General features: G+C 44.3%; 1 protein-coding gene across 5 annotated transcripts in view; it reads right to left on the reverse strand.

The window, feature by feature from the left end:
• The window catches only part of MYRIP (myosin VIIA and Rab interacting protein), a 201690-nt gene that overhangs the window by 37515 nt on the left and 150068 nt on the right, over positions 1-14107 (reverse strand). For 4 of the 5 annotated variants that reach the window (XR_010609766.1, XR_010609765.1, XM_065665521.1 and 1 more), the window contains exons 5-8: positions 13231-13311; positions 12639-12736; positions 12232-12312; positions 11458-11607 (exon numbers count right to left, since the gene is read on the reverse strand). Coding sequence is in view for 3 of the 5 variants with exons in the window: in XM_065665521.1 (XP_065521593.1) it covers positions 11458-11607; positions 12232-12312; positions 12639-12736; positions 13231-13311 (410 nt within the window). In the remaining 2 variants the exon portion in view is untranslated. The remainder of the gene's footprint in view (positions 1-11457; positions 11608-12231; positions 12313-12638; positions 12737-13230; positions 13312-14107) is intronic. The other variant, XM_065665520.1, reaches the window with a different exon arrangement.

The raw sequence follows: 14107 nt of genomic DNA on the forward strand, positions 1-14107 counted from the left end.
AGTCCCAGTGGCTTGAAAGCAGCACCTACCCCACTTTACTGGCCGCCCTTCCATCTGAAATGCTCCTGTGTGGGACCACGTGCTATGCCAGAAGATTTAATTAACTTCAGATCTTCCTGCCTCCTTGGCTCAGCGGTGTAATTTCATAACAGATTCAGTAAAGAGAAGCACAATTAAGCACTGGGGTTTAGTTTGGCTTTTGAACCCTGCAGGATAGCCAGAATTACTGCCCTAGAATCAAATGTTTCTGTAACTACAATGAGATTACGTGGTTAACCCTGCCCATGCAAAGACACAGCTCCTAATGGGATGCATTGGAGTCTTTCCTTTCAAATTCAGTGACACAAACTACTAACAGTAAGCTCATAGTACTGTATGATTTTATCATAGGGAATCTTTTAGATGAGTGGCTTATACAAACCAACTACATTCAAGTGTGTATTTAGGTTGTTTCGAACCCCCAAATAGATCTTCACCTGATCAAGACCACCCGAATCCTCCTTAACTGTCTAAAAGAGTTAATAATATAATACAAACAGGTACATAAATTGTTTCACTATAGGAAGTTGTTTGTTAACTTTGATATATATATATGTTAATACATATATGTTGTTTGTTAACTTTGATATATATACCTATATTAAACAGGATATATGGACAACATAAGCATCCCACCACAAATTTGGAGCCCGAACTATGACAACTTTCACTTCATTGTAAGCCAGAATTACTGAACTTCCCATCCTTAAAATACATTGGGTCCAGTTCATGCCTGCCATACCCTCTGATATCTTTGTATGCAAGTTGCTATGTACTGAAAGCAGTAAGTTGTTAGAGGTGTCACTATTTTCACAGTACCAGGACTATTCCCTCAGGGCACATTCTTTTCCCAGTTATATGGCAAACACACAGAGGGAAGAGATGCTGAAGAACCCGGAAGAAAGGATATCCTACAGTTTGACCACTAGTACCCATTTCCCCTTATTACTTAAAGAACCGAATCATTAGAAGAAGAAAAACCCCAGGAAAACCTTAAGTAGTTTGTATAATAAAAACCTGGGCTCAGAGAATGAAAAAACCCATATTTTTTCTTATGTAAAATCTGTAGATTTGACAACTTTCCTGGGGTTCTGTTTACATGGCAGCTTCTTGCCTGCCTACTCACTGCTTCATAAAGATCACAGTAAAGGCTGCAGCACAGGGATGCAGTGTCTGCACGTAGCTCCCAGCTCACCTGTGAGAGCAGGTTAGCCCTGACAACACGGAACTTGGCATGGCCTACAAATCCCATGGAAGGAGCTCAGCTACCCGTGCTTCCACAGGAATGCTGCTCCCGGCACTGCCTGAGCAATCTGAAGCTAGACCGGGTGCATCTACACTACAGAATTTGGGTGGTAAAACCCTGGCACAGGCTGCCCAGAGAGGTGGTGGATGAACCATCCCTGGAGACATCCCAGGCCAGGCTGGATGTGGTTCTGGGCAACCTGATCTGGTTGAAGATGTCCCTGCTCATTGCAGGGGGTTGGACTGGATGAGCTTTGCGGGTCCTTTCCAACCCAAGCCATTCTATGGTTCTATAGCTCAGAAGGACTAGAAGATGCACGACAGCTTGAAGGGTTTAAAAAGGAGAAGATGAGCATGCAGGGCCTGATGGACAAACAGCAGGGAAAACCAAGGAAGCACAGAAAAGAAAGTAGAGAGGCCATGTGCTATAGCAGCTTAGGATCCCAAATAAGCTTATCCAAACAAGCTGATCTAAACCAAGCTGAAACTTTCAGGTCAGGTCAGAGGAAAATTGCTCTCCACAGTTTCTATCAACTCAATGGAGAGCAGGGAACTGGCATTAGGCAGGAACTACTGCTAATTCTTGGGAAAATCCCTCCAAACACAGCGAGGAGAAAAGATTTTGGTACTTCCAAAGCTTGGCTTGAGCCCATCCTCAACAACTGTCTACACGTTATGTGGATTTTTGATGAAATCTCTCTTGGACTGCTCTCTTAGAAGTACCACCACTTCTCACTGGATATGGTTTAATGTCAAAAGGCTCAAGGAGACAAAAGTAATAAGAAGCTAAAATAGCTTGGCTGCACCCCTGCATTCAGCTCCTGACAAAGGATGAAATGATGCTCCTGGAAGAGGCTGTTTAAGCAGCACTCATCACTACTGCTTTTGTAGTTCTCTGTGGCTCTTGTATCCAAAGGGATTTAAATGCTCAAGAAGTAACAGTGTTCTAATAAGCGCAAATTAAAAAGAATCAATGGAAGATTAGGTTATTTCTTGTTCTGAAAGTTTTAGATAGGGACAGAAGGACAGACAGAATTGTGCTTTACACAGACAGGTATGGGTGGAAAGAAAGTGTAAGAATTCACCCTTGAGAGCAGTTCAAATGACTGGTAACAGCGATAACGGTACAAAACAGGAATGTCAATAGCCAAGCCCAGTGTACAAACAGGACAGAGGCATATCCTGCCATGAGAACAGATCAGTCTACATTAGCAGAAACTGGCCATTTTTTTCAGAGCACAAAAGCAAATGTTTGCCCACAAGTTTACCTCCAAGCAGTTACCAGCCTGCCTGATGACTCTATCTGAAAAGCAAACGACTTGGGTACTTCCCTTTGCTGCTTTTGCAATTAAAAGCAAACTAGAAAGTTAGTTATTTGCTGTGAGGTTACACTGCAAAAGCTCTAACCTGGGTTAGATTAGAGTCAGCTCAGCTGGCACCACTAACACAACAGGCCTACAGCTATAGCATGGGCTTCAGCAGAGGCTACAAACCTATGTACATGCCTGGCTGTGCTGCTGACTTCACTGCCGCACTTACCTTTGGCAGGCAGCACAAGCTCCATCCCTGGCAGGGTTCAAGGCCAGGCTGGACAGAGCCTTGGGCAAGCTGCTCTAGTGTGAGGTGTCCCTGCCCATGGCAGAGGGTTGGAAATGGATGATTTTAAGGTCCTTTCCTCCCCAAACCAGTCTGGGATTCTATGATTCTATGATTTGTGCCTCCCTTGCACAAAGAGGTACCAGCCTATCTGTAGATCCATAGGGAATACTTTTTCCTTGTGGATATTTGCATAAGAAACAAAACACTGAATGTAAGGGAACAGGATTGAGAAGCCTGCTTGTGGGCTGGTGCTCCATGGCATTTCCCTGTGTGTGTATGCAGAGAAGTCCTGGAGGAAAGGCCAGCTACCCCAATCAGCTCTCGGATCAGTCTGCACTGCAACAAGGGATCTTTACTGACCAAACAGAAGAGCCATGGCCCTGAATCTTTACCCCTTGCCTGCAGACTTGGCTAGCAACAAGATCTCAGGGCAAAAGAACTAACCCAGTCTATTTTCCAGAAGCACCCCAATCATAGAGCAGCCTAAATATGATTTTCAAAAGAAGGCAGGAATGTGGGAGCTTTGGTCCTCATTTATAAGACACGAAAGCTTAAGAAGACCCAGCCCTCCGAGGTACAGACACAGGCACCTTTTTTGACCAGAAATTCTGGTTCCTCAACAGAAGAAACCCTGCCAGCCTGGCGCTATTTTGGGTGTATTTACTTGTGGTTAATTACAAAGCTGCTCCATATGTTCGCAGTCAGACGCTAAGGCAGCGCGACTGCTGTTCTGCAATGAGTGAGGGCATCAGCAGATGGCACTGCAGCCCAACATGCACGGGTACGGTCACTGCACACCGGATTGCTGAGCGGCAGGGCACAGCCTGCAAAATCCAGTTACGGTATTGCCAGGCACCCTCAAACGCTTGAGTTGGATGAGTTCCCCACCGAATCCTGCCTGCTGGCATCTGCTGTGAGATGTTGGTTTCTAAAGAAATACAAGACACATTATTATTCTCTTTTCTTATCCCTCTTCAGGGGATTTCTGCTGCATGAATGGATGAAAAGAACTCAGCCTTCATCCTGTATTGGGCCAGCACTAGAAGCAATCGTTTTTGCATAGAATCATAGAATGGTTTGGGTTGGAAAGGACCTTAAGATCATCCAGTTCCTACCCCCTGCCATGGGCAGGGACACCTCACACTAAGCCATGTCACCCAAGGCTCTGTCCAACCTGGCCTTGAACACTGCCAGGGATGGAGCATTCACAACTTCCCTGGGCAACCCATTCCAGTGCCTCACCACCCTCACAGTAAAGAACCTCTTCCTTATCTCCAATCTAAACTTCCCCGGTTTCAGTTTGAACCCATCACCCCTTGTCCTATCGCTACAGTCCCTGATGAAGAGTCCCTCTCCAGCATCCTTGCAGTCCCCTTCAGACACTGGAAGCTGCTCTGAGGTCTCCACGCAGCTTCTCTTCTCCAGGCTGAACAGCCCCAATGTTCTCAGCCTGTCTCCATACAGGAGGTGTTCCAGCCCCTGAGCATCCTCGTGGCCTCCTCTGGACTTGCTCCAACAGCTCCATGTCCTTATGTTGAGGACACCAGAGCTGCACACAGTGCTTCAAGTTGGAGCAGAGCAGAGGAGCAGGATCACCACCCTTGAGCTGCTGCTCATGCTGCTTTTGATGCAGCCCAGGATAGGCAGTCCTGTTTCACTGCTGGCTGGTGAAGACAAGACTATGGGGTTTCTGAAGATTAAAGACTGAAGGAGTGGATAAAATGTAATCACATGCGCTCTCTCCTATCACTCAATAAATGCTCCATCTTCTGTGTATAAAAACGTATGAGCTCATGCTTCTGAACACTGAATAAAGAAAACCCAAATGAGGAACCAAAAGCAAGAACAACTTTTTACAAAACACACTTGTGAATATTAAGTCTAATGCTGATAATCTATGGATTCTTTACCCTGAATAACTCTCTCATATGTACACATATCGTTTAGAGAGACAAGATACAGATTTTGCTCTACATCCTCCCTCAGAAGGTGAAGGAGGATGGGGGATTCCTCTTTTTTCTAAAGAGAAGCCCAAGTGCTAATTCAAAATAGGGCCTAGAAACAACTGACTGAACTCCAGAACGGATATTCTGGATCCCCCATGTTTCTCTCCTCACTTCCCTCCTATTTCATCCTATATTTTCAGTCTGGTTTAACCAGTAAAACTGTAGTTCATCCTGCCCTTATTTAGAGTAGATTTTCTCCTAGGGAAGCAGCCTAGAACTGACAGCAAAACACAGATGAGTTGATGCAACCTTATCCATCCCCTCTTCTCACCCACAAATTCTATAGCCACGCTAGCAGGGCAGCAGAAACGCTCTGTGAATGCAGTTAATACACAGACAGAACCAACATGTCCCACCCACCTGAGCAAATACAGTCGCAATCCCTAAGCATCACCGCCAAATGCATCCTTTGCTAAGTAAACTCCCACACCAGGAAGAGACAGTATGAGCCTGGGAATGGTGCCACGCTGCCACAGCCTGTTTATCCCTGGAAGTGATTTTTGCTCTGCTCAAATGTATGCAGTCCAGACATTTAGCAGTGTGAGCGAAATACCAAGGGTTTCAAGCATCTGTTCCTTAGTTAATCCTTTATGTTAACAACCCCATGGCTTCTGAAAAAGGGCAAGACCAGGCAGATGAATAGGAGATTTTCACACTCAGCTGAAAGAAAACTCCCTCCTTCATGTCCTGACCCAAACCCTAGTTAGAATATCCCAGCCATCAGGGCAAATCCTTGAACAGCAGGCTGGGAGAAAGCAGAGACGACTGCTCCCTCTCCTGCCTTAGAGCATCCCTCCTTCCAGTGTCTGCACAAGCTGGCTTGTTGTTCACTACTGACACAGACATAGCCTGGCTGCACTGGATGCTTTGCCATCCTTGTACTGGCCCCTCAGGCAGCCAATCCCCCTAAAAGCATTGGTCCTTTAAAAGGAGTGCAAAACTAATGCTCAGTTCATCAAGAGGATGAACTGCACAGCTGCGTAACAACATGTAGAGCCACATCTGGCTGTGCACGTTACTTTGCCTCAGTTTGGATTAGCTGACCTTGAGGATCCAGAGATGGGCTGCAATGAAGAGAGGCAGGAGGTTATTCCCCAGCAAACCCATTGCTGCTGAGGAGACAAGCAGCTCTACACATCACCACATAGAAGAATAATGCATAGTGTTTGAGGGACTTCCCTCCTTCTCCCACATAATAAGCAGGCCCACATGTGATAATGCTATTGCTTTAGTTGCAATAATAAGGGATATTTAAATATTGGTTCCAGAATATAAGCATCCATTTATGGCACTTATGGGGCTATTTAGGAAAGTGCTAGGAGCATGAAATAGCACAGTTCAATCAATGTAATAGATTTATGTGAACAAGTCTATAGAAGTTTGTGTTTAATCAGTTACTGGGTGCTTAGGAGTAGAGGACACATGTACCAATGCAACTGTAATCTAAGCAGTACCTTTACAAGGTACCCTTATTCCTTTAGCTGTTAACGTTCCTCTCATGTTCCCCCATGGCCAGTTCTTTTTCCCTCCTCCCTAACCTGGAATAATCAATTACATCTCTTAAAAAACCCCACCAAACCCCAAACACGGGAGATGCTTCCCAGTTGTGTAACACCTTCCTGAGATCCTGAGAGCTCACTCAGCATCCAGTTATGACAGTATTACCATATTATTTACATATGAGACAGCTAAGCAGCAGCAAAGGCCAGATCCTTGGGTCTGCTGTAGGACATCATGGTTCTAAGTCACTACTAGCATAACCCACTGGGAGAATGCATGTGTATAAATGGGAATGGAAGGAGGGGAGCTGGGATTTTGGTCTGAAGTCTAACTGGAGCCTCATACACAAACTCTCTTCTTGGTTGTTTTTTATAAGACAACGCTCTTTCTGAACATGATTATTCCTTTTCCTCACTAATTTCTAGGTTGCTCAGTGCCCTGCACAACCTTTCATGTCCTGCGCTGACCCTCATTTACAAAGCAGTGCTCAGCAGAGCACTCACCCAGCAGAATCACTGTATCACCTACTCAAACGCCCACTTGAGAGAGGAAGCCTGAAGTGTTCTGTGTTTATTTGCTTCTCGCTGTGACAATATGCACCCTGCTTTCATCTAAAAAGAAAGCAAGAAAGTCAGATTTGCCAGGCAGCCCAGCTCCGAGCATCACAGGGTTGAAGCCAGACCTTCGAGCTTTGCGATACCCAACGGTATGTTACAATAGCATCTTTAAAGTGAAATAAACCAAAATCAAGTGGAAAGAACAACTCATGACCTAAACTATTTGGAAAAGAACATTACAGAATGACCGTTCTTCTCTGCCTTCTCTTCTACTCCCTTCCATGTCTTAAAACCTATCTTGGTTTTCTGGCAGTAAGTGCAATACAGCTGAATTTAGGCCTGCATGGGCTTGATCATATACCCAGCATCCAAAACTGTCTTCTTGGATGTTTGTCAAGTGCACAAATAGCATTATGAAATAAAAAAACCCAGTAATCTTCTGCTAGAGACACATCTCAACCAAACTCAAACTACACAGACAAGTTCAAAAGGATAATGCTGTCATTCATCTTGCACTCATTATTTGGCTACCTGAAGCCTTAAAGTGTGGCACTAATTGCACAGTGAGAATTGGAAAAGCACTTGTCTCCTTCTGCTGCAGTGGAAGGAGGAAAAGCAGCCCCATTACTATGGACAGGGCTGTCTTGACCTGAAATCCAGATTACTTTTGCAGTGAGAGTACAATGTTACACCTGCAAAGTCAGCAGATGACAGTAAGATTTGTAACCTGGAATGTACTTAGAGACAGTTTGATCTTCTCATGATAAATATTAATACAAAATGACCCATCATTTGCTAAACCACCAAGCGCTTTTCCATTCAAAGCGGACTGTTCTTTCCCATTCTGTGCAGAGAAGGTAGGGCTGCAGTTGGCTTCTTGTGGAAGGAAACACGACATTAAATTACCCATCAGGATCCAGCTGATGGGCTTCATGCCTGCCTCATTGCAAGTAGGTCCCAGCAACAGACTTTGTGACAACCTTCTGATCCCAGCTCATGGATAAAAGCTAAAAGCTCCATCTTCCCTATGACATGACACATTATTAATTAGACATATTTCTGATACACGGTTGTTGACAGGGAAGAAATGATGTCGGCTGGTGTCAACTTCCTACAGTGTTGTGCCTCCCTTGTGTGAAATAGCTCTGCCACTGTGCTGTAGGACAGGATTCCTCCTCAAAAAGGTTTTCGTCAAAGACTGCTTTCAGACAAACCTACGAAGGTACAGAGAACCTGCAGAGCCCCAGGGGTTTCCAAGGCAGTGCTGGACCTCACGCGTGCAGAGCCTTCCTTCTCTTCAGAACAAACCAAAGGAAAACAGAAAGAACAAATAAACCACTGTCAATGCACTGTGGATCTTATAATGAGCTTAACCAGTAAATTTCTGCTTCCTCTGAGGTGCACCATAATGTGTATTTAATGAAATCCTCCTTTTCCCTATATCCCTAGCTGGTTTATGTACTATAAATTATGGACGAGCTGCTGTTTAGATATGCAATCTTTCAGCTGTAAAATAAAGACCACTAATACAGCACTTAGAACACACCAGGATGCCTGCATTCCATCAATGTTTGTATGGGATACAATATGCCAAGCGGTTGTTTGCTCTCACTGGCAGTGATCTATGGGGGTAAATGGACTGAGAGAGCAGAGAAGCATCCTCCCATTGCTCTAAGCTCCTCCTATCCCAACTTTGTACAGCCTTTGCTTATTGGTAATGAGGAACAGAAGGTGCCATCCATCTCTTTTTGTGGGATAGGGAAATGAAAAATTCAGCCTTGTATCACTATTTTTAGCATGGGCAAAGAGATCTCAAATAAATCTAAGAGGGGAAGGAAAGGAAAAGAGAGTATCTATAGGTACTACCACACCACAGCACTGCAGTTAAACAATCAGTAGTACACTGTGTGTGTGCTCCTTAATACACAGACCAACAGCTTCTGCTCCAGTCAAGCAGGTCTCATGCCGTTGGTCCCTGGCACTGTGCTGCTGACAGCTTACACAGCCCAAGTTCCCTGCATGCAGCATTTACTGCATGCTACAAAGAGGCAGTTTTACCTTATTTAACGATGATTTCAAAGCAAGTGATTTTGGATGAGCAGGCAGTTAATGCAGGGCTTCCAGAGCCCACTGGAAGCTTCTGGCTGATATGGATGAGCTGCATATAGAGATCAAAAGAAAGACTGCCTGGCAGGTATAACCACACAGTTATAGCTGGGATTATTACAGCTCTCACTGTAACCAAATGCAATGTGGTAACAAACATGGGTTTCTAAAGGCCAGTGTTAAAGCATGCAACTGCCATAAGTAACTGTATGTTGCTAGTTTTACTATACTAGAGAAACCACACGTGCTATCTTCTACACATAAGACAGATGAATTTCCTGTTCCAAATGATGAAATCCTACCTGCCTTAAGATCTGCTATCCTTACCTCCCTTTCCTCTGTACGTCTATCTTTCCCTTCATCATGTTTTTTGTTCCCTTTCATTTAATCTACCCTGCTTCTTCTTGCTCTAAGTACTAATCTATTTGCCAGGTGTCGTGGCAAATGGTCAAATTCATTCTTGTTTCTTAACGCGCCATGGGATGACAATTGAACCAAACAGTGACAAATGTGGCGACAGACCCAATAAAGAGCTAGGAAAATCCTTACAAAGCGCTGTACAACACATCTGGGTCTCTAGTACTGACTGAGGGCTGCAGGAGTTTTGAAGCCGTTTGCTGAAGCTTTTCTTCCCTTAGCACGACATTTCTGCTACTCCAGTATTTTGCACAATGACTACTATTTCTCAAACCAGTAAGCCCCCTCTGGCAAAAAAAAATGGCACTGAAACTTGTTACTTCACAACAGAATTTTGAAATCCCAGACTGGTTTGGGTTGGAATGGACCTTAAAGCTCACCCAGTTCCAACCCCCTGCCGTGGGCAGGGACACCTTCCATTGGACCAGATTGCTCCAAGCCCCTGTGTCCAACCTGGCCTTGAACACTGCCAGGGATGGGGCATTTACCGCTTCTTTGGGCAACCTGTCCAAATGCGTTGAGTTGGAGCTTATCTCTCCAAATGCAGAAGAACAACAGGCTTCTAGTGTAATAACTGAGGATCTGAGCAGCGTGTTCCCCCAGGTCCTGTCCTTACACTGCAGAAAGAAAACTCGGCTGAGTCACACAGAAAATGAACTCTCCCTCTTCTGAGTCTTACGTTCCACAAGTAAATTGTCTAGGAGCTACAGAGCAAAGCACTTAAACACGCTCACCCTGACTTGTTAACCAGGACCAACTTGGTTAACAGCAGCTTCAAGGCATTACTCCTTCCATCTGGAAATAGGTGGGGACAAGAATGTGAGACTGTACCTCGGCCATTCTGGCCCACAGTCTTCAATTCTGGCATGAATCTATTTTCTCTGCAGTCTATGCTAGCAAACTTAGCTGGAAACTACAGCACAGCACACATTCAGTTTTGATGGTTCTGCTCAGTGGGGGAGAAGTGGTTACTGGGAGCAGCAGCTTAAACCACTGTACCAAAATGCACTGGAACTCATCTGTGACTGTTCTCCCTCTCCTACTGTGAAGCAGCTTATCCAAGCCTATAGCTTATTTTCACTTCTTTTCCCTTGCTGTTCTTCTTAAAACGTTCCTAATGCAACTTGTCAGATTTTCTTCAGCTTTATAGCAGGAGCTAAAGGCATTGTGCTGAGAAGTAAGTGAAAGAAAGAGGAAACACTCTTTAGTGTAAGACATAAATAGTGCTTTACAGTTGGTTTCACTTTGTTGTTGTTGACGGCTGTTTTCTTTAAGATGGCAAAGGAGAAAATGAAACATTACAGAAATCTAATATTGTACAAAAGAAAATACAACACTCAGCAAAAATCCAAATAAAAGCTAAGTGAGCATAAGAACTGTTTGAAGGAAGAAACACCAAGGCACTGGGTGCTGTTAGCATTCAAATCAAGCAGTGAGATTGCTCATATCACAAACATAGCCCTCCCCAACACACTCGCCAATGCAATACAATGTCCATGGCCCATTATGTGCTAGGGAAGAATGCAACTGAGCCACAATTTGTCTGGACACAGGTTTAACGCTCGTTCTCTGCAAGAACAAGGATGCTGAGGATGTCAGAGAGGGACTCTTCATCAGGGACTGCAGTGACAGGACAAGGGGTGATGGGTTCAAACTGAAACAGGGCAAGTTCAGGTTAGATCTAAGGCAGAAGCTCTTCCCTGTGAGGGTGCTGAGGCGCTGGCACAGGGTGCCCAGAGAAGCTGTGGCTGCCCTGTCCTTGGCAGTGTTCAAGGCCAGGTTGGACACAGGGGCTTGGAGCAACCTGCTCTAGTGTGAGGTGTCCCTGCCTGTGGCAGGGGTTGGAACTGGATGCTCTTAAGGTCCTTCCCAACCCAAACCATTCTGTGAGTCTCTGATTCAAAGTATCTAAGCACCATTGCAGGCAGTAAGTGTACTGAGCCATGAGTTTAATCTTGCAGTCTTGTGCCGCAGGAAGCATCACTCACCCATAACGTGTAGGACCCTCTGCGGCTCCCTGGAAAAGTCAGCATGCTCTGATCTGAGACAGCAACCGACGCCAGGCCACTGCTCCTGGATGGTGGCCATTCAAAGTCAGCTTCAGCCTGCTCAGCTTTGCTTTTCTGCTTCTTTATAATCTGCAAAGTAGGGGGGAAGGGAGGAAAAAAAAGGGTGTTTGGGAAATACTCTGAGCCGTATGGAGGAAAAACATCAACCCTGTCTCAAGGCAAACTGCCTAAGAGCATTTGAGTTTCCCTTTGCTTTCACTCCAGTTCATTCAAAGATGATTCTGGCACCTTGCATACATTTCTTCTTATCTGAAGCCATACCGCTTGTCAGCACATAAGCACTGATACAATAAATCATGATCAATGCCTGCAGAAACATCAGAGGTGAATTAAACGAAGGTGGAAACCTGTTCCTACAGTAACACTTTAAACATCAGCAGCATCTAAGTGTCAGGTACTGTCTGAGACAAGAATGTTTGCGAAGAAACACAAAGCACCAGATGTGAGGGGGGTTTCAAAGGTTCCCATGACATCTAGACGGGATTCTGCTGAAATCGAACAGGTCTTGGGTGTCTAGGCACTAGTTTTGCTTCTGAAAATCTACACTGCCTTAAGAGAGAGAGATGGCACAAGCTGCCTGTCTCCCTACACTGACAGATTACATCCTGCCACACTCCATTTCTGCAACTTTACTGACTCCAGTCTAAAATACCTACAGAATATTGCTCTGTGGCACAGAATATCTTGCCATACCTTCTGCACGATGGTTGTGGCCAGCTCTTCTATGAGGTCCTCCTTGTGTTCCTGCAAGTAACAAGCCTCATTCTGCTTGTCCTGCATGAAAACGGTTATCTGTTGTTGCTAAAATCACAGAAAAACAGCCTTTCCACAGAAATGGTACGGATCAGGAAATGGTTAAAATGCCCCTATTGGCATGGTGAAAGAAATTACAGGTTCTTACACCACATGTCACCTTTGAACTGCAGCATGCATCTTGGGTACAAGATCATGAAACTCACACCCAACTCTTTAGATAAGGCATGAGATAATCTCTGCTTCTCTATGTTTTCTTTTGTATCTGTTTTTGTACCACTACCCAAATTAAGAGAAACGTAATTGTTCTATTCAAATTACTACATTTCATATTTGGTAAATGTTACCAGGCTGTCACTGTAGGTCTCTGCCTTAGAAATAGCTTCTTCCACTGCTTCCTCTGCAACGCGTAAGGCCACAGCAAGGGTATCCATCATGCTGTGTCCTAGGTGAAGAATCAGATAAAGACACCAAGTTCTTTACATATCCACATTTTGCATGATGAGCTCCAAAATTCAGACTCATATTCTGGATATACATTCAAATCTGAGGTTGTTCATGACAAAGTTCATTTCCTCAATCCATAATTCTGCACAGGAAAACAAACACCGGAAGGCAGAGAAATTGGTCTCAATCTCTACGTCACTTCTGAGATGTAAATATGAAGTATAAAAACCCCATGGGATTTTTATGTTTCTTCTTTTAGAATCCAGCAAAAGGGTTCGGAGGGAATCACAGGAAGAAAATCTGTAAACTTCCTATGAACACCAACAGAATAGATGAAAATGCATGAGCACAGGAAAGGAAATAGGAGAGAAGCAACAAAACCTGAACGCTGAGAAAATCAAACTAGCATTGGTTGTAACATCCCAGCTTGTTACACAAGGGCTTTTTAGTATTGTGCTGAATGCTTGAGTTGAAAGATTTTAAGCCGCATACCTTCTGTCTGTCGGTAGAATGTAGAGTCACTGCCACAAATGCTTCCTTCATTTTCGAAGCTGCCTTCAAGAAACCCTCCTTCTGCTCCAAAAGAAGACAGTACTGTGAATTACTATAAGAAATACCCTTGAACAGCTGAGGCATTAGGATTAGAATAGAATATAGAATTAGAATAGAATTAGGCCAGAATATCCACTCGAGATACGGTGGCACTGCACACAAAGAGGGATAGGCAGAAAATTCCTCCAACTTCTCGTATAAACCATGACTGCAGCAGCTTTTGTACAGACCATGACTGCTTTTATATGGAAGATCTCTCATTTTGGATGGAGAAAACTACTTGTACAGTGAAAATAGAGGAAGAAGCTACCAGGTATAAAACACAGCAGAAGTTAAGTACAGGGAATTTGCCTTTAATATGACATTTGGGGTTGAAATAGATTCTATATTTTAAAGGGCAACGCTGTATAAATAAGCCAATCCCTGGACACATATACTAGTATTTATCTTCAAAGGGAACAAAAGGTTTACCTAACCCTCGCATTGGGAGGAGAAGCAAGTTAGCAATGACATTTAGACTCAAAGGCCTTCTTTAGAAAGGTCTCACAGAGAGTGCACATGCACTGCAACTCATCAGTGCATGGCTCACACTTCCATTCCAGGACAAACTCAGCGACACTACAGCTTAAGTACAGGCAATACATGATATTAACGTTCTGAAGGATCCATCCTCACAGTTTTTAACTCCATGTGCCACTGTCCCCACTGGCACGGATTTCCTTGCCTTTCGGACATACTTGGTCTCAACTGTTAAGGAATCCTCCCGAGAAAAACGGATTTGATATAGAGAAAGCAAAAAGACTAAGAAATCAGAACG

The sequence above is a fragment of the Lathamus discolor genome, chromosome 2, assembly GCF_037157495.1.
Source record: "Lathamus discolor isolate bLatDis1 chromosome 2, bLatDis1.hap1, whole genome shotgun sequence".
NCBI classification, from domain to species: Eukaryota; Metazoa; Chordata; class Aves; order Psittaciformes; family Psittacidae; genus Lathamus; species Lathamus discolor.